We start from the raw sequence: 27,033 nt of genomic DNA, 5'->3' as shown, positions 1-27,033 counted from the left end.
ATGCTTCTCCTTAATGGCCAGCGTTCTCTTGTTTTGAAACGTCTTTATGCCACTATGCACTGTATGTATTCATTGATTGGCACGGTTTCTACGCAGTTTCTGGAGCCCTCCCCGTTTCTGTATGTCTGCGTCCTACTGTATTTATTCAGTACTATTCTCGTTCATGATAATATTATTTGTATGATTATTATCATTATTTGAAATTTATTTGATTTTTTACAAATTAATGTATTATTGTTATTATTATTAATATATCTTTATTCATTTATTCCTCAATGCGTGATGAAGCATATCGGGTTACGCTGCTGGTCATACATCTGCTTAGAAGGTGTGATGTAGTAGCGTGTATGGATTTGTTCGAACGCTGTGATGCCTCCTTGAGTAACTGATCTTTACTGGATCCTACTTAAGACTGCATGGCCTAGTTCTGATGTTTACTGCAATGTTAGAATCTTCCAGATTTTTTTTTTTTTTTTTTTGTTTTGTTCTTACAATCTTTTTTTTTATTTTTTAGAGTCATGGGGGTGCAGCTCCAGTGTTTGTGGCCAAATTTCCATATTAGCATCTTTCGGTTTTTTTCTTTCAATCTTTTTTCAGAGTCATGGGGGTGCAACTCTGGCGTTTGTGGCCAAGTTTCGGTATTCCAAAAACAGCATTATCAGCGTTATGCTGTGTTGGAGAATCGGGTGTTTATGTTTGAGCGTACGTGTTCTGATCTAACGTAGATGTAAACATGCAAAACAGTTCAGACACAAACATATTTGCACATGTATTTACCATGGAGATTTTTTAAGACATCTCCACCTTTTAACCCATTGGAAGTTTCTCGTGTTTGAACTCGAGGACCCTTGTGAAAGATGTTGACTGCATTTCCTGTTCATCCATTGTGATTTGTGGTGCACTGCATATTACAGCACATTGTGTCATTGTTGTGTTATCGATTCCAGCCCCATGTGCTTTTTGCACTGTTTGCTGTGGCCTTGTGTTATACTGGTTCTGTGTTGTGCTGTGTTGAGTCGTGTCATGTTGTGCTGTGCTAAGTAGTGTTGTGTTGTGCTGTGTCAAGTCGTGTTGTGCTGTGTTGAGTCGTGTTGTGCTGTGTCGAGTAGTGTCGTGTTGTGCTGTGTCGAGTAGTGTCGTGTTGTGCTGTGTTGAGTCGTGTTGTGCTGTGTCGAGTAGTGTCGTGTTGTGCTGTGTTGTGTCGTGTTGTGCTGTGTCGAGTTGTGTTGTGCTGTGTTGAGTAGTGTTGTGTTGTGCTGTGTCGAGTTGTGTTGTGCTGTGTTGAGTAGTGTTGTGTTGTGCTGTGTTGAGTAGTGTTGTGCTGTGTCGAGTCATGTGGAGTTGTGTTGTGCTGTGTCAAGTTGTGCTGTGTTGAGTCGTGTTGTGCTGTGTTGAGTCGTGTTGAGTTGTGCTGTGCTGTGTCGAGTCGTGTTGTGCTGTGTTGAGTTGTGTTGTGATGTGTCGAGTCGTGTTGTGCTGTGTTGAGTTGTGTTGTGCTGTGTTGAGTCGTGTTGTGCTGTGTTGAGTAGTGTCGTGTTGTGCTGTGTTGAGTCGTGTTGTGCTGTGTCGAGTCGTGTTGTGCTGTGTTGAGTAGTGTCATGTTGTGCTGTGTCGAGTCGTGTTGTGCTGTGTTGAGTAGTGTCGTGTTGTGCTGTGTTGAGTCGTGTTGTGCTGTGTCGAGTCGTGTTGTGCTGTGTTGAGTAGTGTCGTGTTGTGCTGTGTCGAGTCGTGTTGAGTTGTGCTGTGCTGTGTCGAGTCGTGTTGTGCTGTGTCGAGTCGTGTTGTGCTGTGTTGAGTAGTGTCGTGTTGTGCTGTGTTGAGTCGTGTTGTGCTGTGTCGAGTCGTGTTGAGTTGTGCTGTGCTGTGTCGAGTCATGTTGTGCTGTGTTGAGTTGTGTTGTGATGTGTCGAGTCGTGTTGTGCTGTGTAGTGTTGGGTTGTTTTTGAGACAAGATGTGCTGTATTGTATTTTTCCCCCCCGTGTTTGTTGCCTTGTCACTGAAAAAAAGAAAAAGAGTTATAATTCAGGTTCCTCTTTGTGATAAGAAGAAATCATAACAGCACAGTGCCATTTTTGTTCCTTCCGTTTTCTTTCTTTAAAAAAAAAAAAAAATTTTCTTTTCCAAATGTTTATGGATTTTTTCATGTTTGTGTGCGTGTGAATGCGCACACTTGCACGAGGTACTTGTGTGTGTGTTTTTGTTTGTATTTGCTTGTGTGTGTGTGTGTATGTGTTTGTATGCGTACATGTGTTACGGCGAAAGCCAAAGGAGAGTGAATTGAATTATGGTCCTTGGAAAGCTGATGTTTGTCAAAATGAAATCTAGTGATGTCTCTGAATAGAATTATGGTCCTTGGAAAGCTGATATGTGTCAAAATGAAATCTAGCGATGTCTCTGTGAATGGAGTTATGGTCCTTGGAAAGCTGATATGTGTCAAAATGAAATCTAGTAATATCTCTGAATAGAATTATGGTCCTTGGAAAGCTGATATGTGTCAAAATGAAATCTAGTGATGTCTCTGTGAATGGAGTTATGGTCCTTGGAAAGTTGATATGTGTCAAAATGAAATCTAGTGATGTCTCTGAATAGAATTATGGTCCTTGGAAAGCTGATATGTGTCAAAATGAAATCTAGTGATGTCTCTGTGAATGGAGTTATGGTCCTTGGAAAGTTGATATGTGTCAAAATGAAATCAGGTGATATCTCTGTGAATGGAGTTAAGGTCTTTGGAAAGCTGATGTGTGCCAAAACGCTAGTGATGTCTCCCTACCACATACTTAGCCAATATACATTACTCATGAACCTATGTCCATGTATTTGACTGTTGAGTTCTTTGATGCTTTTTTTTTAAGAACTCATCATCATCATTGTTATCATCAACATTATCATCGTTATTGTCATATTATCATGACGGGCGCAATAGCCGAGTGGTTAAAGTGTTGGACTGTCAATCTGAGGGTCCCGGGTTCGAATCATGGTGACGGCACCTGGTGGGTAAAGGGTGAGATTTTTCCGATCTCCCAGGTCAACATATGTGCAGACCTGCTAGTGCCTGAACCCCCTTTGTGTGTATATGCAAGCAGAAGATCAAATACGCACGTTAAAGATCCTGTAATCCATGTCAGCGTTCGGTGGGTTATGGAAACAAGAACATACCCAGCATGCACACCCCTGAAAACGGAGTATGGCTGCCTACATGGCGGGGTAAAAATGGCCATACACGTAAAAGCCCGCTCGTGTGCATACGAGTGAATGTAGAAGAAGTCATATTATCATGATGTCATCTTGTCATCATAAGTAACAATGGCTGTCTCAAAATATATAAACCTGTCTGATCTGAAATGTGCATTGAGCATGATGTAAGCTGTTGGCTTGCTGTTGCTTTGCTGCTTTTGTGAACATACACAATGTGTTTCTTGAATAAATATTTCTTTAAACCAGATGCTCATTAAGTGGGGTTGTTGTTTTTCCTCAAGGAATAAGGGCATTAGTTTTTTTGTATTTGTATTTGTATTTCATTTTATCACAACAGACTTCTCTGTGTGAAATTGGGGCTGCTCTCCCCAGGGAGAGCGCGTCGCTACGCTACCTATTGTTTTGTTATTTTTTCATGCATGCAGTTTTATTTGTTTTTCCTATCGAAGTGGATTTTTCTACAGAATTTTGCCAGGAACAAGCCATTTGTTGCCGTGGGTTCTTTTACGTGTGCTAAGTGCATGCTGTACACGGGACCTCAGTTTATCGTCTCATCCGAATGACTAGCGTTCAGACCACCACTCAAGGGTCTAGGGGAGGGGGAGAAAATGTCGGTGGCTGAGCCGTGATTCGAACCAGCACGTTTAGATTCTCTTGCTTCCTAGGTGGACGCGTTACCTCTTGGCCATCACTCCACAGTTTTTTCTAAATTGTTTATTGATATCTTTGTTTCATTACTCATGATGGAATGGCTTTGGTTTCATAGATTGAATGGATTTGTTTGTTTTTCTTTCAATCGTCTGTAACCCAGTTTAAGACCAACATTTTCACTGTGATATAGTCTTCCGTACAGAGATGCATGTATATACTTGTATACATATATTTATTTATAAACATAGGATTTTTTTGTTGTTTTGTTGCACTTTGTTGTTCTGATTCCACTCCAAAAATATTGTTTCATGTCAGCTGGACTGAAGCTGTGTGTCTGAAGCAATAAAAACAAAACAAAGAAGTTTCTTTTGTTTTGTGCAGTGAATTAAGGACATGTTCTGTGCACACGCTCGTGCGTGTGCGTGTGTGTGTGTGTGCGTTTCTTTTGTGTGTATGTATGTGTCTGTGTATTTCTTGTGTGTGTGTGTGTGTGTGTGTGTGTTTGTGCTTCTTTTGTGTGTAGTAATTAAGGTTTGGATCTGTATTTGTCAGTGATTTTATCATGAAATAGTAATTTTATTTTTTAGATTCGTTTCTCTTCAAAAAATAAAACATATTTATATTCTGGTTTATTCATGATAATGTGATGTGGACTGTGTATGTTTAGTAATGGACTGACTGTCCCAAACATGAACAACCTAGACGGACAACATGCTGTTCCAAATCCGTCCAGACCTAAAAGAGACCCTCCCATCGGGGGTGAAGAACAGAAAGGAGGAGTCTGTACTGTGCAGACTGCACGTGGGGCACACTTTTCTTACTCATTCTTTCTTGCTAAAAGGGGAGGAGGCCCCTCGATGTATTCCCTGTGATAAGCCTCTCACCGTGAAACACGTGCTCATTCACTGCCGTGATCTGCATGGTGTTAGACACAGACATTACACGGCAAATTCTCTGAAGACTTTGTTCCATGATGATGTCCCTCTGTGGATGCATTTTTATCAGATTTTAATGTTTTAAACTCTGGAGGGTTTTTACCTTTTTGAGTGTAAAGACTAAAGCAGTGAATAGTTTTTATTGTACTTTCTTACCCTTGACTTGAAGCAGATGCTAATGTGGCGATAGCCTTTGTAGTCAGCGATCGTGGCTTTAAGCACAATAATTTGGTTTGATTTGGAACGTGTCCTTAACCAAAGTATTGTCATTATGATATTCTGATAACATCAATCCACGTTCACTGCTTTATCTCCTGTGTAAGCATGTTGTTGTACACAAGTTTAACATACAAATTTTCCTGTGCATTTGTCATGTGAAAAACGTACATATTTGTGTGTGTGTGCATGTAAGAGAGAGAGAAATTCAAATAATACAATAGCCCATAAACAACAGTATCACTTGTCATGGTGAGATGTTCATTTCAACACCCCCACGACCCAAAGTCTCACTTGCTGAGAAAGAGATATTCCTTTTCAACAACCCCTCTACCCAAAAATAACAACAATCTCATCAAACTTACAGCAAACAGATTAATCTTAACACCAACGCTACACAAACTATCAGTGACCTCATCTTCAGCGCTCATATTACCTCAAAAGTAGCAGATGTAGAGTCAGATGGAAAATGGCGTATGACTAATGTGCGCTGATGTTTCGCACATGACCACACAAAGTTGACTTACATATTTCCCCCTAGAATTTTGTTTTGTATGGAGTGTATTGTGTGAATGTGTGTTTCTGAGTGTGTGTGTTGTGTGTGTGCATGTGTTTGTGTGTGCAAGTGAGTGTGTATGTACGCCAGAGTGGTGTGTATGTGTGTGTGTATGTGAGTGTCAAATGTGAATGCATGTTGTATGTCATTATGTGTGCATGTTTGTGTGGGTGTGTGCGTGCACGTGTGTGTTGTTGTTTTTGTTTGTTTGTTTCATCACAGAATTTTGACTTCACCTTCATTTTGCTTTCTAGCTTTGTCAGTACAAAGTTTTGAGTCTTGAATAGACTTCAATAAAAAGCCCACTTTTATTTCAGTTTTCATTTATACACACAGACATGTATTCAAAAAACATCCACCCAACTCTCAAGGCATAATGGAAACTGTGACAGGATAAGACAAACTTATCTTTACATGACTTACATATATTAAACACACACACACAACTTGCTTGATAATCAGATCAGTAGGAAGCTTGTCTGCAATCTTCATTTATTCAATTTGTTTAAGACAGGTCATGTGTACAAATTGAGCCAGTGTCTGATAAAATGTTCTGCCAAGGTGTAAATATGTTTAACGAAATCAAGCAGAAATTAATGGAACAATACTATCCAGTCGGTATCTTGGCACACACACACACACACACACACACTCACATACACACACACACCCGCACACTCGCATACACCCACACTCTCACACGCACAGACACTGTCACACAATGTGACTTGATATAGACACAAAATATTCTTAGCAGTTGCCTTCTTGTGGAAATTGACACCTTTTTTCTCTGCACTTTCCCTCTGATACCAATGACTTGAACGGTTGAACAGGTCATCTTTTCATAACAATGTGAACCTTCTAGGTGTTCATGTGATCCAATACACACAGTACCAGCTGGCAGCCTTGGGGGGCTAGCTGGCCCTTTGGGATCATCCCGACCCTGACTGTCCTAAAACCCTCTTGGTCAAGAGAGTGGGGACGTAACTTGGGCAAGACACTCTCCACTGTCATCAAATTCTTGCTCAGTCAGCCAGGACAGCAGATGCCTCTTCTGTTTAGATGGTCATAGTCGGAGACGCGACTGAACATCACACATACAGTGCCTGCTGATATAAAAAATTAAAAAAGTGCGGCAGCCTGATGATGACATCTTAAAATCTCTTTAAGTCCCCACAAGTCTCACTTTTTCCTCACTTCACTGGTGGCGTGCTTCAAACACAACTGAACACTGTCAACTCTGACTTATTCTGCTGGAGAAGAGAGAAGAGACAGAGAGACAATACGATGCATTCTACAAAGTACTAGAGACAATACGATGCCTTCTACAAAGTACTAGAGACAATACGATGCCTTCTACAAAGAGACAATATGATGCCTTCTACAAAGTACTAGAGACAATACGATGCCTTCTATAAAGAGACAATATGATGCCTTCTACAAAGTACTAGAGACAATACGATGCCTTCTACAAAGTATTATGACCAGAGACGGTCTGGAAATATGCGCTAAATAAATGTTCGTTATTGTTATCCTTATCAACAAAAAAAAAAAAAAAAAAAGCGGCCAAATTTGTGCTGCATTCTCATCTCCAGAGTCACTGACATCTTCATGGCTCGTGATGGAATTCCGCGATGAATAGTGGTACAAAAAAGCATGTGTAATATTTCAAATCAAATGTCTTAGTATTTTTTCCACTGCTTTTAAAAAATCCTGGGGGGGTGGGGGGGGGGGGAAGTACTGATAAAAAATCCTGATAAACAAGCATGCACCGGCACCCCCACAGTGCTGCAGGCATGCTGAAGACAAGAGAGCCAGACATAAAACCCAACAGTGTACACAGCAGTAAAAACACAGCCACACTTTCTGCTCCAGTCTCTCCAAGCACACACAGGAAAAAGAAAAGGAAGAAAAAAAAAAAAAAAAAAAAAAAAAAAAAAGCAGCAGAGAGATAAAAACTGATCACAATCTTTGCATCCAGGTCATCAATAAAACACAGCTTCTCTAACCACTCCATTTTTCATTCAGTTATTTATCAAGGTGGGCAGAATGGTTGAGTCCTCATCTGCCGACAGAAAGTCCGCGAGGGTCTGGGGTTCAAACCTGGCTCTCGCCCTTTCTCCCAAGTTGGACTGGGAAATTGAACTGAGCGTCTAGTCATTCGGATGAGACGGTAAACCTAGGTCTCCCGTGTGCAGCACTTTTTTTTTTTTTTTTTTTTTCCTCCGTGTGCAGCACTTACTTGGCACACTGAAAAAGAACCCATGGCAATGAGAGTGTTATTTCTCTGGCGCTTTACAAACATGGGGTCATTTGCACAACAGGCTGCCCACCTGGGTAGAACTGACTAGACTGCTGCCATATGGGTGCTCATCATTCGTTTCCTGTGTCTTTCAATCAGGTTTTAGTCACACACACACACACACACACATACAGACATGTAACACTTTTCGTGTATGACCGTTTTGCTCATTTACATCGCCATTTACGCAGCAATACTCCACTTTCAAGGGGTGTGCATGCCGGGTATGTTCTTCTTTCCACAACACACCAAAAGGCCGACATGGATCACAGAATCTTTAACGTGCGTATTTGTTCTTCTGCGTGCGTGCGTATACATACACACCAAGGGGGCTCGGTCGGGACACAACAGACAGCGTACAGACAGCCAAAAACAGCATGATGAGACACACACCCCACTTGTCCTGGTTTTTATCAAAGTCCTTGGCAGTGACCTCAGAACAGGTCGTCATCATCGTATGTCACCAGGTCACGGTCATCCTTTCTGCACGGCCCCTTCTGGTTCTCGTCCGCCGCTGAAAACGTGAAAATTTATTTGAATCGAATGTGTTTGATGGGTCCACATATGTTTCTTAAGCGTGTGTGTGTGTGTGTGTGTGTGTGTGTGTGTGTTGTGGGTGTGTGTATGTGTGTGTGTGTATGTGTGTGTATGGGTAAGTGTGCATTTGCGCGTGTGTGTGTCTGTGTGTGCATGTGCATACAGGCACGCGTATGTTGATGTGCGTGCACATGCATGTGTGTTTGCTAAAAAAAAAAAGAAATGAATGCATAACAACCGTCAATAAACAAAAAAACCCAAATGAGAAAAAGCAGAAAGAGCAGCGCAGCAGATGCACTCCAGGTGCAGAGGGAGTACAGGTGCACTCCATGTGCAGAAAGGTGAACAAATCAGTGGTAAATGGGGAGTACAGGTGCACTCCAGGTGCAGAGAGGTGAACAAATCAATGGTGAATGGGGAGTACAGGTGCAGAGAGGTGAACAAATCAGCGGTGAATGGGGAGTACAGTTGCACTCCAGGTACAGAGGGAGTACAGGAGCACTCCAGGTGCAGAGGTGAACAAATCAGTGGTGAATGGGGAGTACAGGTGCACTGCAGGTGCAGAGGTGAATAGGAGTACAGGTGCACTCTAGGAGCAGAGAAGGCAACAGGGGTGCAGGTGCACTCCAGGTGCAGATAGGGGAACAGACCGGCTGGGGTCCTGACTCACCGATGGTGGACCAGTTGGTCTGGGACGGATCCTGCTGCGTGTCAAAGGTCGGCTGTCGGCGCGCCATCGACACCTTGAGCTGCACGTTGCTGATCATGCTCCCGTTCATCTGCACAGCAAAACACAACACACATGTTTATGAATATATATATACGATAGTCAGTCGTGTCCGCCTATGACCATCAGAACAACATCCATACTGTTCTGACTATTTGGGCTAGAATTTGATTATAGTGGAGAGTGTCTTCCCCAAGTTACATCCCCACTCTCTCGGCCAAGAGGGTTTTAGGACAGTTGGCGTTGGGATGGTTCCCAAAGGCCAACTAGCCAACAAGGCTGCAGCACTAAGAGCCCATGTAATTTTGCCTCCTAGTTTGAGAGTCATAGTCCTGCACAAAAGACTAAGCTGTACATGATTTCCCATTGACTGGAGAAACCACTGATAATACAGCTCTCACTTTGCTGTTAGCCCAGATGTAAACTTATGTCAATCTGTGATATAAGCCAAGTGTTGGGCTTGAATGAATATATATATATATATATATATATATATATATATATATATATATATATATATATATATATATACACACACACACATACACACACACACATACATATTTTTATACACAACCACAAACACATTTTTCCACATGGATACCTTGAGCTGCACGTTGCTGATCATACTGCTATTCATATGTACAACACAACACACACATTTCTGTCTGTCTGCATCTATCTATATCTATATATACATATATGTTGGCATCTGTCTGTCTCGGGAGACAATGAAACTCTGCGCCTTGTTCAGTCAAGTGAATAGCAGCACCTCTCTTTCTCCCTCTCTCTCTATATATATATCAACGCACACATATATATCCACATGGACACACTGACCTTTACGTTGCTAACAATACTGTCATTCATCTGTAAAACACAACGCACACACATAGACACACACCACACACACACACATACATCTACACACATCCATACATACTCACAAACACCACATACATACACACACACACACACCACACACAGGCACACATACACAATACATGTACCCCCCTCCCACACACATAGGAAATCAAGTCTAAGCATAGCATGTCTACACAGACATATATTAACATAACACTGTGCATGCATGCACCATACACACGCATCCATATACACACAAACTCTTATGTAGCCATATCCATACACTATACTATACTGTACTGTGCTGTAAAAGCGCTATTCCTCACATTGGCAATAGCCTGGTCTGCAGATTCCATCTTCTCAAACGTCACAAAACCATTCCTGTGGGACAAAAAGACAACAAAAAAAAACAAAAACAATAAAAACCACTACTACCAAATACGCAATTTAAGAAGACGAAAATAACAATGGATAAAATAAAGAAAAAAAAGTGAGTCTGTTCTTTGCCACTATTATCATCAACCTGAATGATTATAAGAACAAATTTTCTGATGATTTCTTATTATACAATTAATTATTATTAAAAATATATATATATTTTTTTTCCAAAACCAAATCTATGCCCCAACAAAACAAAAACTTGCAAGGGCCTTTTCAGGCAAATCTTCTTCTTCTTCTTTGTTTGTGGGCTGCAACTCCCACGTTCATTCGTACGTACAAGGATGGGCTTTAACGTTTATGACCCGTTTTACCCGCCATGTAGGCAGCCATACTCTGTTTTCGGGGGGGGGTGCATGCTGGGTATGTTCTCGTTTCCATAACCCACTGTATGCTGACCGGGATTACAGGATCTTTAATGCGTGTATTTGATCTTCTGCTTGCGTATACACACAAAGGAGGTTCAGGCACTGGCAGGTCTGCACATATGTTGACTTGGGAGGTCGGAAAAATCTCCACCCTTTACCCACCAGGTGCTGTTACCGAGATTCGAACATGGGACCCTAAGATTGAAAGTCCAATGCTTTAACCACTCGGCTATTGTGCCTATTCAGGCAAATCAAAACCTGAAGGTTATCCAGAAAACAGCCAAAGAAGGCAGCCAAGACGGGCATTTCTGTCACATTAAAACTTTTTCAACAAGACGCTTCAAAATCTTAATTTTTTCACTGCCACAGTCGACCTTAGTCAACTAGACAGTGCACCACCATAGGCAACTTTAGTCAACTTCCAGGGGTCATGTTAAAAGGACCGTTTTTCATAGGGTAACAAAGCTTAACAGCTGCAGCCAGTTTCCTGCCAGTTTCCTGCCAAGAGAACAATGACTAACCTCTGCTCCCTGACTCGGTTTGAAGTGAACGAGTCCATCATGTTGTTTCGACATGAATCGGAGCACCTGACTGAGAGGATCGTTATCAAATAAATTTGGCGCTGCGGGGGTGTTTTTCACACAGAAACTCGGCGACGAAAGAGTCAAAGGTCCCACAACCTTCTGCGGCCATCCGAGCAGCGATTTCATATCCACCGTGTCTGGGGCTCAGCAAAGGAAGGTAGGTGCCCAATCCTCTCCTTCCGCTGTTCAAACCTTCCCCAAACCGAAGTCAGGTACCCCGTTCAACAAGGCCTGGGTGGGAGCGAGGAAAATCTCAGCGAAGTGCCTTTCCTAAGGACGCGACACCATGCTGACAATGGGGCCTCGAACTCTGATCACTGGTAAACACTGGATAGAAGTACTAAACGCCTAACCCATTCTGCCACCATGTCCCCTTCAGAATTCTTAGGACATGACCAGGATTGTTCAGGATTAAAGAGGCTATGCCAGTCTTGAATAAAAGCTAATTTGTGTTTGCACATTTCTTCTGTCTTTGCTGCTGTGTGCACGTGTCAGATGATCGGTATAAGGACAGACCCGGCACTTCCTTTTTGAGGAAGTGTCTGGGTTTGTTCCAATGTACCTTTTATTTACCTGTGTGCTAGCTGAAAATTAGCATAAGCAGCACTGACTTGAAGTTGCATACCTTGTGAATGGAGAGAGTTACCACTCTTTACTATTTGTTAATCATTTCATCTCCTGGCCTCATTGTTTGTTAATTTCCATTGCAGCAAAACCCTGCCCATCTGAAAACCTTTCAAGAAGGAAGATTTTGTGGGCAACAAGCATGGCTTCCTATATTTTATTTTTTAGTGGACTCCAAGAGAGGAAAAATTCAGACAGCGAAAATAAAGAATGATACATATGTGGCGCTTTCTGTAAAAAAAAACAAAAAACTGTTAAAAGTCTGTCCAGTGTCATCATGCAAAACATGGTGTGGTTCTCTTCAATTGATTTTTTTTACCTCTAAAATGTCTCTCTGAAATTTCACAGCTTTTTTCTTCTGTCTACAATATCACCAAAGTCATTATGACTATTCAATTCTCTTCCTTACTATCTTCATTGCAACATTATTGTCATCATCATCATCGTCATTGTTATTTACACTGTTAGCTGCTTTCATTATAGTTACTAAGCCGTCCTACACTTTCTCCCGCCTGATGATGATGTTGACAGTGTTTACAGTCATCATGACTATTCAATTCTCTTCCTTGCTATCTTCCTTGCAACATTATTTTCATCATTATCATCATCATCGTTATTTACACTGTTAGCTGTCGTTATTTACACTGTTAGCTGCTTCCATTATCGTTACTCAAGCTGTCTTACACTTTCTCCCGCTCGATGTTGATGTTGACTATGTTTACAGTCATCATGACTATTCAATTCTCTTCCTTGCTATCTTCATTGCAACATTATTGTCATCATCATCATCATCGTTATTTACACTGTTAGCTGTTTCCCTTATCGTTACTCAAGCGGTCTTACACTTTCTCCCGCTCAATGTTGATGTTGACAATGTTTCCGAAGTTGGAGAAGGCCGACTTTAGAATCTCCTCTGTCACCCCGATGCCATGGACGTACACCGTGTGACCCTTGCTCGGGGGCTCTCGGTCCCTTCCGTCACGCCCCCGCTCGCGTCGGTCCTCTCTGTCACGGTCACGCCGGTCATCGTGGTGACCTGTTAGTGGGGCAAGTTTCACAGTTTTTTATCAAGGAGGAAGTGTGTCACTGTGTTTGTTCCTCTCTGTCATGCTCACATCAGTCATCTCTGTCACGTTCATGTCAGCAATCTCTGTCAAGCTCATATAGGTCATCTCTGTCGCGCTCATGTCAGTCAACTCTGTCACGCTCACATCGGTAATCTCTGTCACGTTCATGTCAGCCATCTCTGTCACGCTCACACTGGTCATCTGTCACACTCACATTGGTAATCTCTGTCACGCTCATGCCAACCATCTCTGTCATGCTCACATCGGTAATCTCTGTCACGTTCATGTCAGCCATCTCTGTCACGCTCACACTGGTCATCTGTCACACTCACATGGGTAATCTCTGTCACGCTCATGCCAACCATCTCTGTCATGCTCACATCGGTAATCTCTGTCATGTTCATGTCAGCCATCTCTGTCATGCTCACATTGGTAATCTCTGTCACACTCATGTCAGTAATCTCTGTCACGCCCATGTCAGCCATCTCTGTCACGCTCACATCAGTCATCATGGTGACCTGTTGTGGGGCAAGTTTCAGTTTCATCAAGGAGGCTTCACTGTGTTTGGACAAATCCATATACAAAAACAACCCCCCACCCACACCCCCACATCTGCTAGACAGACATAAGCTAATGGCATTTATTCAGGCCTTTAGTGAATGCATATCTGTGCATCCATCAGAGCGGACTTCTTCTACAGAATTTTGTCCGAGGACAACACCACCATTGTTGGCATGGAATCTTTTCCAGTGCACCATGTACAGGATATACAAAGGACCTTGGCTTATCTTCTCATCCGAATGAATACTTAGTTTGACTTTTCGAGTCGAACCTGGAGAAGGGTTGAGTCAGGGATTTGAACCACGACCCTCATGGACACTGTACTGGCAGAGAAAGTGTCTCAGGAAATTTGAGCATCACTCCCAAAGATGACATCCATGAAGTGGATGATCCTTGACTGTGTGGCCCCAGTCTTCCGATCTGAGCCAACAGCATGCACATTCAAGTCTGGGTAGGAGCTGGCTATGTGTTTGATGTAAGTAGTGAAGTGTTGAGAGACGTTTCAAAGTGAACCCCTGTGGACACTTTGTTATTATGTTTGGTGTGAGAGCAGTGAAGTGTAGAGAGACGTTTCAAAGAGAACCCTTGGGGACACTTTGTTATTGTGTTTGATGTGAGAGCAGTAAAGTGCAGAGAGACGTTTCAAAGAGAACCCTTGGGGACACTTTGTTATTGTGTTTGATGTGAGAGCAGTAAAGTGCAGAGAGACGTTTCAAAGAGAACCCTTGGGGACACTTTGTTATTGTGTTTGATGTGAGAGCAGTAAAGTGCAGAGAGACGTTTCAAAGAGAACCCTTGGGGACACTTTGTTATTGTGTTTGATGTGAGAGCAGTGAAGTGTAGAGAGACGTTTCAAAGTGAACCCCTGCGGACACTTTGTTATTGCACTGTGTTTGATGTGAGAGCAGGGAAGTGTAGAGAGACATTTCAAAAAGAACCCCGGTGGACACTTTGTTATTGCACTGTGTTTGATGTGAGAGCAGTGAAGTGTAGAGAGACGTGTCAAAGAGAACCCCTGTGGACACTTTGTTATTGCACTGTGTTTGATGTGAGAGCAGTGAAGTGTAGAGAGACGTGTCAAAGAGAACCCCTGTGGACACTTTGTTATTGCACTGTGTTTGATGTGAGAGCAGTGAAGTGTAGAGAGACATTTCAAAGAGAACCCCTGCGGACACTCTGTTATTGCACTGTGTTTGATGTGAGAGCAGTGAAGTGTAGAGAGATGTTTCACAGTGAACCCCTGTGGACACTTTGTTATTGTGTTTGATGTGAGAGCAGTGAAGTGTAGAGAGACGTTTCAAAGTGAACCCCTGTGGACACTTTGTTATTGCACTGTGTTTGATGTGAGAGCAGGGAAGTGTAGAGAGACGTTTCAAAGTGAACCCCTGTGGACACTTTGTTACTGTGTTTGATGTGAGAGCAATGAAGTGCAGAGAGACGTTTCAAAGAGAACCCCTGTGGACACTTTGTTATTGCACTGTGTTTGATGTGAGAGCAGTGAAGTGTAGAGAGACGTTTCAAAGAGAACCCCTGTGGACACTTTGTCATTGCACTGTGTTTGATGTGAGAGCAGGGAAGTGTAGAGAGACGTGTCAAAGAGAACCCCTGTGGACACTTTGTCATTGCACTGTGTTTGATGTGAGAGCAGTAAAGTGTAGAGAGACGTTTCAAAGAGAACCCCTGTGGACACTTTGTTATTGCACTGTGTTTGATGTGAGAGCAGTGAAGTGTAGAGAGACGTTTCAAAGAGAACCCATGTGGACACTTTGTTATTGCACTGTGTTTGATGTGAGAGCAGTGAAGTGTAGAGAGACGTTTCAAAGAGAACCCCTGTGGACACTTTGTTATTGCACTGTGTTTGATGTGAGAGCAGTGAAGTGTAGAGAGACGTTTCACAGTGAACCCCTGTGGACACTTTGTTATTGTGTTTGATGTGAGAGCAGTGAAGTGCAGAGAGACGTTTCAAAGTGAACCCCTGTGGACACTTTGTTATTGCACTGTGTTTGATATGAGAGCAGTGAAGTGTAGAGAGACGTTTCAAAGTGAACACCTGTGGACATTTTGTTATTGTGTTTGATGTAAGAGCAGTGAAGTGTAGAGAGACGTTTCAAAGAGAACCCCTGTGGACACTTTGTTATTGCACTGTGTTTGAGACGTGTCAAAGTGAACCCCTGTGGACACTCTGTTATTATGTTTGATGTGAGAGCAGTGAAGTGCAGAGAGACGTTTCAAAGTGAACCCCTGTGGACACTTTGTTATTGCACTGTGTTTGATGTCAGAGCAGTGAAGTGTAGAGAGACGTGTCAAAGAGAACCCTTGTGGACACTTTGTTATTGCACTGTGTTTGATGTGAGAGCAGTGAAGTGTAGAGAGACGTGTCAAAGAGAACCCCTGTGGACACTTTGTTATTGCACTGTGTTTGATGTGAGAGCAGTGAAGTGTAGAGAGACATTTCAAAGAGAACCCCTGCGGACACTCTGTTATTGCACTGTGTTTGATGTGAGAGCAGTGAAGTGTAGAGAGATGTTTCACAGTGAACCCCTGTGGACACTTTGTTATTGTGTTTGATGTGTGAGAGCAGTGAAGTGTAGAGAGACGTTTCAAAGAGAACCCCTGTGGACACTTTGTTATTGCACTGTGTTTGATGTGAGAGCAGGGAAGTGTAGAGAGACGTTTCAAAGTGAACCCCTGTGGACACTTTGTTATTGTGTTTGATGTGAGAGCAGTGAAGTGTAGAGAGACGTTTCAAAGTGAACCCCTGTGGACACTTTGTTATTGCACTGTGTTTGATGTGAGAGCAGGGAAGTGTAGAGAGACGTTTCAAAGTGAACCCCTGTGGACACTTTGTTACTGTGTTTGATGTGAGAGCAATGAAGTGCAGAGAGACGTTTCAAAGAGAACCCCTGTGGACACTTTGTTATTGCACTGTGTTTGATGTGAGAGCAGTGAAGTGTAGAGAGACGTTTCAAAGAGAACCCCTGTGGACACTTTGTCATTGCACTGTGTTTGATGTGAGAGCAGTAAAGTGTAGAGAGACGTTTCAAAGAGAACCCCTGTGGACACTTTGTTATTGCACTGTGTTTGATGTGAGAGCAGTGAAGTGTAGAGAGACGTTTCAAAGAGAACCCATGTGGACACTTTGTTATTGCACTGTGTTTGATGTGAGAGCAGTGAAGTGTAGAGAGACGTTTCAAAGAGAACCCCTGTGGACACTTTGTTATTGCACTGTGTTTGATGTGAGAGCAGTGAAGTGTAGAGAGACGTTTCAAAGAGAACCCCTGTGGACACTTTGTCATTGCACTGTGTTTGATGTGAGAGCAGTAAAGTGTAGAGAGACGTTTCAAAGAGAACCCCTGTGGACACTTTGTTATTGCACTGTGTTTGATGTGAGAGCAGTGAAGTGTAGAGAGACGTTTCAAAGAGAACCCATGTGGACACTTTGTTATTGCACTGTGTTTGATGTGAGAGCAGTGAAGTGTAGAGAGACGTTTCAAAGAGAACCCCTGTGGACACTTTGTTATTGCACTGTGTTTGATGTGAGAGCAGTGAAGTGTAGAGAGAGGTTTCACAGTGAACCCCTGTGGACACTTTGTTATTGCACTGTGTTTGATGTGAGAGCAGTGAAGTGCAGAGAGACGTTTCAAAGTGAACCCCTGTGGACACTTTGTTATTGCACTGTGTTTGATGTCAGAGCAGTAAAGTGTAGAGAGACGTTTCAAAGTGAACCCCTGTGGACACTTTGTTATTGCACTGTGTTTGATGTCAGAGCAGTGAAGTGTAGAGAGACGTGTCAAAGAGAACCCTTGTGGACACTTTGTTATTGCACTGTGTTTGGTGTGAGAGCAGTGAAGTGTAGAGAGACGTGTCAAAGAGAACCCTTGTGGACACTTTGTTATTGCACTGTGTTTGATGTGAGAGCAGTGAAGTGTAGAGAGACGTGTCAAAGAGAACCCCTGTGGACACTTTGTTATTGCACTGTGTTTGATGTGAGAGCAGTGAAGTGTAGAGAGACGTGTCAAAGAGAACCCCTGCGGACACTCTGTTATTGCACTGTGTTTGATGTGAGAGCAGTGAAGTGTAGAGAGACGTTTCAAAGATCACTCCTGTGGACACTTTGTTATTGCACTGTGTTTGATGTGAGAGCAGTGAAGTGTAGAGAGACGTTTCAAAGTGAACCCCTGTGGACACTTTGTCATTGCACTGTGTTTGATGTGAGAGCAGGGAAGTGTAGAGAGACGTTTCAAAGTGAACCCCTGTGGACACTTTGTTATTGCACTGTGTTTGATGTGAGAGCAGGGAAGTGTAGAGAGACGTTTCAAAGTGAACCCCTGTGGACACTTTGTCATTGCACTGTGTTTGACGTGAGAGCAGGGAAGTGTAGAGAGATGTTTCAAACAGAACCCCTGTGGACACTTACGGCTACTGGAAGCCACGAAGCTGTCACTGAGCCGGCTCAGCTTGGGTTTGGAGGGCTGAAACAGGAATAAAAACCAAAACAAAACAAAATCAACGGCGGTTCTATAGCGCATTTCTCCGAGCTGATTTCATCTCTTCAAACGCATAAGAACCACAAAACACAAATATCACAATCCTGGTGGCTGCCATAAAAAAAATCAAAAAAATCTGAACAAATAAAATAACAAACCCCCGTCTATGTCGACTGTTTGGCACAGTCTCATATGTACGTTACATCACATCTGCTAAGCAGCAGATGCCTGACCAGCAGCGTAACCCAATGCGCTCAGTCAGGCCTTGGGGGGGGTGGGGGGGGGGGGGGGAGGAGGAAAGGGAAACATAAACAAATAAATGGATAAGTCCATCAAATAAATGAATAAAGAATTAGAACAAATAAATAAATAAATCTTTAAAAAAAAAATTTATTATTAAAAAAAAAAAGAAGTAAACTAACAGATAACCATATCAAATAAAATGTAGGAAAAAAAACTGACATAAAAGAAAAGACAATAATAATAAATAAATAAACAAGCAAACGAATGTAAATAAAAACACAAACATGCATACACACACACACACACAAACATGCACAGGAGACATGCAACAAATATGCAGTCTCACAAATGCAAAAGCACAAACAAATGTACACAGGGCCAGCACTACATATATATATATATATATATATATATATATATATATATATATATATATATATATATATATATATATATATATATTTATATATATATATATATATAAAAGCACACAAGCCCCGAGATGCACACACACACACACATTCCCCATCTCTCACGTTACCCCCCACCCCCACCCCCAACACCCCACACATATTACTACGTTATCGATCCCACTAATACCCTAAGAACACACAGCCAAGGAAACAGACGCTCCAAGCACTCAGCCACAGTTGCCCCCACCCCCACTCCCTCCCCTCCATCCACCCCCCCCCCCCCACACACACTCCCAACCCCCTTACCTCCAACTTATCGTCGTCATCGGCACTCACAGATGATGAAAACGGCTTGTAGTTTTGTTTGATGTCTGTCGTCTGCTTGTCAGTGTCCTGGGTGGTGATGGGAAAGTCAACAAAATAAATCAATCATTTTCTTAACTACACTGTCCAAATTTTAACAATAGAATAGAATAAAATAGAATATGTCTTTATTACCAAATGTACCGGGGTCACAAGGAATATTGGAGGGGGAGGGGGGATAGTACATAACAAGGTACGAACATAAATCAAAAATCACACACAAACACAGATACAGTAGAAATTAGGATACATACAAGTGCATATCACTATAAAAACTTGTGCATACTCACATATGCACACACTCTGCACACACACACACACACACATGCATGCACGCACACACGCACACACACACACACAAGCATGCACACACACGTTTGAACATAAGCCGCATATTACATGTGGATGGGGCTGATGACTAGATCTTCAGGTAGATGGTTGTTGATGACAATACAAGAGACAGCATAATTTCTATCCTCCCCACACATGACAATAAAAACGCAACTACTCTGAAGTGACCAAGCTATTAGTATCTCGAGAATGAACAAATATTCTTAATTAAATGCGCAAGATTATATACAGCGCAATCGAAAAGATTCAAAGTTACTCAAATGTCTCTGGCATAAAATATACAAAAAGAAATAGTTTCTGCAGTAACACATGATAATACAACAGAAAAGTTATTAGCAGAATTGACGGATGGTGCCAGGTCATTGTATAATACAATCAAAATGAGTCAAGGTTATTTAAAACGATTGAAGGTTATTTAACGTCTGTGACATAAATTATATATCATGAAATATTTTTTTACAGTAACACACACACACAAACATATATATACTGAGAGAGAGAGAGAGAAATTTCATAAGTAGTATTAATGGATGGCCCAAGGATGATTCTGTAATATCTCTCTCTCTCTCTTTCCAAACACATTACACTTCAGGTAATGTTCACTTTCTAGAGCAGTATATTTTCATTTGGACTTCAACTGGTTTAAATAGCAAATATTCTGTGAAAATTTTGCCACTGTTTTTGCCGATCCTTTGAAAGAGCATAATACAAATTACAACTGTAAGCTCTGGCTTGTAGCTATACTCAAGCTATTTCTTTCAAGACCTTGTATATATATATATATATATATATATATCAACAAACAATGAAAGAGTGGTATAACTCTCTCCACACACAAGGTACACAACCTTAAGTCAAAGCTGCTTATGCTACCGATTCAGCTGGCACACAGGTCATTGCTGCTGCGTGCACACGTCAAATGATCGGTATAGGGTCAAGACTGGACCTTCCTTTTTTGAGGAAGTACCCGGGTTTGTTTCCATGTAACTTTTACTTTCCTGTGAGCTAGCTGAATTGGTAGCAGAGACAGCATTGACTTAAGTTGGGTACCTTGTGCATGGAGAGTTTGTTAATCATTTACTCCCCTCAGTTCATAATTCTTTCTTGTATATAATAATATACTGACACCTGAACAATTCAACATGCCAAATCAGAGCTTTATCAGAAAAGGTTGCTGTTTTTTTATGTTTAATTCTATACAATTACCGTGAGCTGTGGTACAGACTACAGGTAGGATCCCATTCCTGCCCTGTGCAAAATACTACTCCCCTCAACCCCCGAAAATGGAGTATGGCTGCCTATATGGCAGGGTAAAAACAGTCATACACGTAAAAGCCCACTTGTGCACATACGAGTGAACGTGGGAGTTGCAGTCCACGCATAAAGAAGAAGAAGAAGAAGACTCCCCTCAGACTGAGAAACTGGAAGTAGCTGTGGCCAGTGACCTCCCTTAGTATATTACCTCCCTTCTGCATGCGGACAGATTTGCTGAGCACTGTAATGCAGACAGACAGAGAAAACGAATCCTACTGAAACTGGGTCCCCGCACAAGCCCTGAACAGGGTTGTGTACAAGGTGACCCCACAGACAGTACACCAACACAAACTCCAACCTTCAGCTTCTTTTCCAAGTGTTTGGATTTCTTAAAACCAGTCTTCTCTTTGGATCCACTGCCCACTTTGATGGCCTGCAAAAAAACAAAACAAACAAAAACACCTAACTATTACATGAAAAAGTGCAGCCAGCAAACACACACACACACACACACACACACACACACAGAGCAGCACAATATTCACAGCTGTCAACCTGTCTCAGTGAAGATGCAACACAATGTTCGCAGTTATCAACTGGTCTAAGTGAAGAAGTGTCATAATGTTCACAGTTATCAACTGGTCTGGGTGAAGAAGTGTCATAATGTTCACAGTTATCAACTGGTCTGAGTGAATAAGTGCTGTAATGTTCAGTTATCAACTGGTCTGGATGAAGTGAAGAAGTGTCATCATGTTCACAGTTATCAACTGGTCTGAGTGAAGCGAAGAAGTGTCATCATGTTCACAGTTATCAACTGGTCTGAGTGAAGCGAAGAAGTGTCATCATGTTCACAGTTATCAACTGGTCTGAGTGAAGAAGTGTCATAATGTTCACAGTTATCAACTGGTCTGAGTGAAGACGTGTCATAATGTTCACAGTTATCAACTGGTCTGGGTGAAGAAGTGTCATAATGTTCACAGTTATCAACTGGTCTGAGTGAAGACGTGTCATAATGTTCACAGTTATCAACTGGTCTGGGTGAAGAAGTGTCATAATGTTCACAGTTATCAACTGGTCTGAGTGAAGACGTGTCATAATGTTCACAGTTATCAACTGGTCTGAGTGAAGTGAAGAAGTGCCATAATGTTCACAGTTATCAACTGGTCTGGGTGAAGAAGTGTCATCATGTTCACAGTTATCAACTGGTCTGAGTGAAGATGTGTCATAATGTTCACAGTTATCAAATGGTCTGGGTGAAGTGAAGAAGTGTCATCATGTTCACAGTTATCAAATGGTCTGGGTGAAGTGAAGAAGTGTCATAATGTTCACAGTTATCAACTGGTCTCAGTGAAGAAGTGTCATAATGTTCACAATTATCAACTGGTCTGGGTGAAGTGAAAAAGTGTATAATGTTCATAGTTATCAACTCGTCTGGGTGAAGTGAAAAAATGTATTATGTTCAAAGTTATCAACTGGTCTCAGTGAAGAAGTGTCATATTGTTCACAGTTATTGACTGGTCTGGGTGAAGTGAAGAAGTGTCATCATGTTCACAATGGATACCAAGTATTTACAGTCTGCAAACCCCTGATCCCCTCTCCTCCCCTCCCCCTCCGCTGGCACCCTGCCCCCTCCCTGAACTCACACACACATAACTGATCTCCCCTCCACACAAACAATATGCATATAGGTGGTTGATCTCAGATCCCTAGTTTGAATCACAAATGCACACACATGCACAAGTGACAAAGAGTGAAGAAATATCATAATTTATTTAGTCTTAACATAATTCTAGAATAGAACAGTTTCATTTTTTTTAAAGTTTTAACAGGGTCAAAAATAAAGGGAACTTACTCCAGATTGCACCAGTTTTTTTGCCTGTTCTGTTGCCTCCCCTGCAGACTCCGGAGCTGAAAAAAGTGTTAACATGGTCAAGCAGTTCATATTATATAATAATAATAATAATAATAATGGTATTTATATAGCGCTGAATCTTGTGCAGAGACAAATCAAAGCGCTTTCGCACAAGTCATTCACACGCATGCATAACTCTAAAACTGGAGAAACTAAAGACAAAGAAGGGCAGGCAAGGGAGGCTATTTTGGTGAAGAGGTGGGTTTTAAGGCCAGACTTGAAAGAGCTGAGTGTGGAGACTTGGCGAAGCGAAAGAGGAAGTTCATTTCAATCACAAGGTCCAGAGACAGAGAAAGAACGGCGGCCAACAGTCGAGTGTTTGAATCTGGGTATGCGCAAACAGAGTGGATCCGAAGCCGATCGTAGTGAGCGAGATGGAGTGTAGAGGTGAAGGCAACCGCAGAGATAGATATATATAACTAGATAGAGAGATATGGAGACCCACCATATCTTATCAATTTATCTATTTGTATGAGAAAGGAAACATGTTCACATGGTGACACCTGGGCCTTCCACCATCCATGAGAAGTGAAGAATGTGGAAACCACGAAAGATGTGAAAAAGCGGAATGCATCATGCACTGATGTAGGTACTCCCTGTTTGACTACAAAATAGTAGTATGCTCACCATTCATGAGGAGTGTGATGTGTTCATTGAAGAACGCACAAAGTTAACTTAAACAGGAATGTTGCAATGCCATCTCACTTTCAATTTCGCCTGTGGTGGGTATAGTTACTCAATCGGGTATTGTATAACTTTTCTGTCACAACAGATTTTTTTTTTATTTCTCTGTGTGAAATTCAGGCTACTCTCTCCCTGGAAGAGTATTTGTTTTCCTATCAAAGAGCATTTTTCTTTCATTCTTGAAAAAAAAAAATTAAAAAAAAAAATCAAAAAAAAATCAGGGCTACCCTTCTGCTGTCATGGGTTCTTTTACATGTGTAAAGTGCATGCTACACACTGGACCTCAGTTTATCATCCCGTCCAAATGACTGGTAATGGCTGGGGGTCAGGGTTGTGTGTCAGTTATATAAACTATGTAAAAAAAACAACAACAAACAGTTTCAGTTTCAGTTTCAGTAGCTCAAGGAGGCGTCACTGCATTTGGACAAATCCATATATGCTACACCACATCTGCTAAGCAGATGCCTGACCAGCAGCGTAACCCAACGCGCTTAGTCAGGCCTTGAGAAAAAAAGAGGGGTGAATAAATAATAGATAAATACATTAAAAACAAAAAAAAAAAACTACTACCACTACTAATAATATGTATAAGGGTTCCTTGGTCGAGGTTCCTTAGATGATCCATTCTGTTTGATCCTGCCATTTGTCATATGCTTGTCTCAAAGATTAAGCCATGCATGTCTAAGTTCACATCCTCATACGGTGAAAAAAAAAACCCAACAACAATCAACCGAACTAGCAAACCAGGTAGCATGCTTAAAAAAAATAAAAAATTGTATGATAATATTTGAAGAGTTTTACAGTGAAAAGTGCTTCGTTCAGTTTGAATTGATGAAAGCTTAAGAAACAAAGCTCTTTTGCAAATATGTAAACATGATGACCCTTGTTAATGCTAAGAGTTGTAAAATGACTTCATACAGTTTCCACGAAATAAATATACAACACTTCATGTTCATATCAGTAGGATTCATGACATTTGTATTTCAAGAGATGTGTGTGGACTTCACTGTTTCCTATTAGCCTGTACTCAGGTCAGCAAATTGTACAGGGAACTGCAATGCACACACACACACACACACACACAGTGACGAACAGAAACAGACTCACATGCACATACTTATAAAAAAACAACAACAACAAAAACCCAATCCAGTATGGATTATGAATGAGAACGTTTAAGTTAATGAGAAGTCAATAGTACAGAGAGGGAGCCTCAGAGAGACTCGGAGTTAGACTAGTAACCAACAGAGAGGAGACAGAAAGGCAACAATTATTCTGTTTGCTTTTTTCGGTTATCCGTCACCCCTACCACCCACACCCACCATAATTTTTTTTAAAGTATGTCAAAGAAAGAAAAGGTTAAGAAATGAAGAAAATTAAAGAAAAAAATCAGAAAGAAATATCACTCAAATAATTATTCATTATTTAATATCCATAGCATAATAATATAATCATTCAAATAAATGTTATCACACACAAACACACACACAATATGATGGCTTACGTTTCTTCAAGACCTGATCTGATGGTTTCTGCTGTGCCTCTGGTTTTGTGGCTTTCAGGGCTAGAAGCTGCTTTTTCTGAAACAAATGGTGTTTGATATTCTGGTGAGCGGTTGTGCTGCAATGGTAAAATAAACATTGCTTGATGATAAGAACAACTCAACGAATGTAGTGTTCCATATTTCACAGGGAAACGCTCAAAGTGGATGGACAATGGGACTTTGACAACTGTCAGGAAAAAACAATTTTGTCAGAAGATGGATGGAAACCAGAAATGGCAAAGCATACCCAGAATACACAAAAGCAAGAAACCAAGCCAGATGAGCATGGAGAAGAGCGAAGAGGAAAATGGAGAACAACATAGTGACTCAAGTAAAGCACAATCCAAAGGCTTTCTGGTCTGAGTGAAAAGCAAAACCAGTACTGAGAGTGGAGTGGCTGACCTAAAAAAAAAAAAAAAAAAAAAAAAAAAAGACAGAATAAGAACAACTTCAGTCCAGAAGAAAGCAGAAGTTTTGAATGCCTTCTTCCAGAGTGTGTTCATAGTGGAACAAGGACAGCTGCCAGACCCACCAAAGTATGAATACCATACCAAGTTGACAGACTTTGATATTCCCATCCACAAAGTCAAAAAACTACTCTCATATCTGCAGACAGGGAAAGCATCAGGACCTGATGGATTGTATCCAATAGTTACCTTGAAGATAGCTGACGTTGTGGCACTGCCAGTGGCAATATTGTTCAGGGAGTCACTAAATGAAGGTAAGATTCCAGAGGGTTGGTGCCAGGCTAGGGTTACACCCATCTTCAAGAAAAGCAGTAAGCTCTCAGCAAACAACTACAGAGCTGTCAGTCTTCCAGTTTAAGGTGATGGAGTTGCTTGTCTGAGAACAGATTATCAGACATATGCAAGAGAATTACCTTTTCAGCAAAGAAAGGCATTGGGGTTTATACATGGCAAGTCATGTACAATGCAACTACTGGACTGATGGACATTTGGACAATGATTTTGGATGAGGGAACCAGCCGCCGTGGCGAAGTGGTCAGCATCGCAGACTGACAGCTGGGAAGACACAGGTTCGAATCCCAGGGGAGGTAGGTTTTTCGGCCCACAGAGGGCTCCTGCCAAGAGTTGAGTGTGCTATGGGCTTAAATGGGAACACTGGGACCACACAGTCGAGTATCATCCACTTCACAGATGCATCTTTGGGTGTGTTATTCTAATTTCATAACCAACACTGCAAGTGTCTGTATCTCTCGGGCCTGGCTGATGCCAGGATATCATTATGACAGGAAGCGTAGAGTACAGCCTTATCATGTAGTCCCAAACCTAAATGGACCTCCACAGCAGCACCGTCATCATCATAATTATCATCAACCTCCTCCTACATGACTGCAAAAACCCAGGATGAAGAGAACTGTACCATACCTTTGACCGACAGTGTGGCATATATGTGGACAACAAACTGAGTTTTAGAGATCATGTAGCGTAGGTTACTACCAGTACCAGGGCAAACCGAATAGTGGAGTGATCCGAATAACATTTGACCACCTCACACAGTCACAGAGGACCTATTTGTACAACTTTTCAAAACCCTTGTTAGACCCATCCTGGAATACGGCCATTCAGTTTGGCAGCCATAACTAAAAACACAGTGCTGTGAGGTGGAAGTCGTGCGGCGTCGAGCAACGAAACTCATGCCATACTCAGACTGGAAATCCTGAAATTGCCCAGTCTTGAGCATCGGCAGAACGCGGTGATGTGATCGACTTATATAATGTTGTTGTTTTTTTCTACCTGCAGAATGACCAGGTCTAAATTGTCTACGAAGTTCAACTTTGTATAGACAATAATCGAACACATAGTTTTGAAAAGACACATGTTGGTGTTGTTACCTTCTTCCTTAGTTTGGCATACTTATGCTTGAGCATTTCTTCTTCGTCCGTGAGTGCATTTGGAAATGTAAGAAACACCATTGCTGGAAAGTTTGATTTAAATGTGATTTCGAATTCAGCGGCGTTCACAAAAGCTCATCAGAACGTTTGAGGACTGGGCAAAACCTTACAAATCATGGGAGATAACTCATGTGCAATAAAAGGGGTCTCTCATTTTATACTTTTCAATATTGTAAGGTTTCGGAATGCAGCTCTTGATATCGACAGTAAAAGTACATTCATGGTATTATTGTCAATCTTTT

At 41.7% G+C, this 27,033-nt stretch overlaps 1 protein-coding gene across 1 annotated transcript; it reads right to left on the bottom strand.

Annotated features, from left to right (window-relative positions):
- Positions 1–5,855: 5,855 nt before the first annotated feature.
- On the bottom strand, positions 5,856–26,907 carry LOC143277397 (negative elongation factor E-like). Its single transcript, XM_076582189.1, has 10 exons — positions 26,732–26,907; positions 24,838–24,913; positions 22,590–22,645; positions 21,096–21,170; positions 19,076–19,162; positions 18,044–18,098; positions 12,842–13,034; positions 10,311–10,365; positions 9,064–9,172; positions 5,856–8,370 (listed from the first exon to the last, which is right to left on the bottom strand). The coding sequence occupies exons 1-10, from the start codon at positions 26,810–26,812 to the stop codon at positions 8,291–8,293; spliced, it is 867 nt and encodes a 288-aa protein (XP_076438304.1). The 5' UTR covers positions 26,813–26,907; the 3' UTR covers positions 5,856–8,290.
- Between the last annotated feature and the right edge of the window lie 126 nt (positions 26,908–27,033).

The sequence above is a fragment of the Babylonia areolata genome, chromosome 34 (genome assembly GCF_041734735.1).
Source record: "Babylonia areolata isolate BAREFJ2019XMU chromosome 34, ASM4173473v1, whole genome shotgun sequence".
In the NCBI taxonomy this organism is placed as follows: Eukaryota; Metazoa; Mollusca; class Gastropoda; order Neogastropoda; family Buccinidae; genus Babylonia; species Babylonia areolata.
Note: the sequence above shows the minus strand (reverse complement) of the source record. Positions and strands in the feature narration are given on the sequence as shown.

What these genes read in the sequence shown, in the direction of transcription:
- LOC143277397 (XM_076582189.1), bottom strand. Translation starts at nt 26,812, where the DNA reads ATGGTGTTTCTTACATTTCCAAATGCACTCACGGACGAAGAAGAAATG. An exon ending in AAAAACTGGTGCAATCTGGA is followed by an intron (nt 21,171 to 22,589) that starts GTAAGTTCCCTT and finishes GTTTTTTTGCAG; the next exon opens with GCCATCAAAGTGGGCAGTGG. An exon ending in ACTTGGAAAAGAAGCTGAAG is followed by an intron (nt 19,163 to 21,095) that starts GTTGGAGTTTGT and finishes ATCACCACCCAG; the next exon opens with GACACTGACAAGCAGACGAC.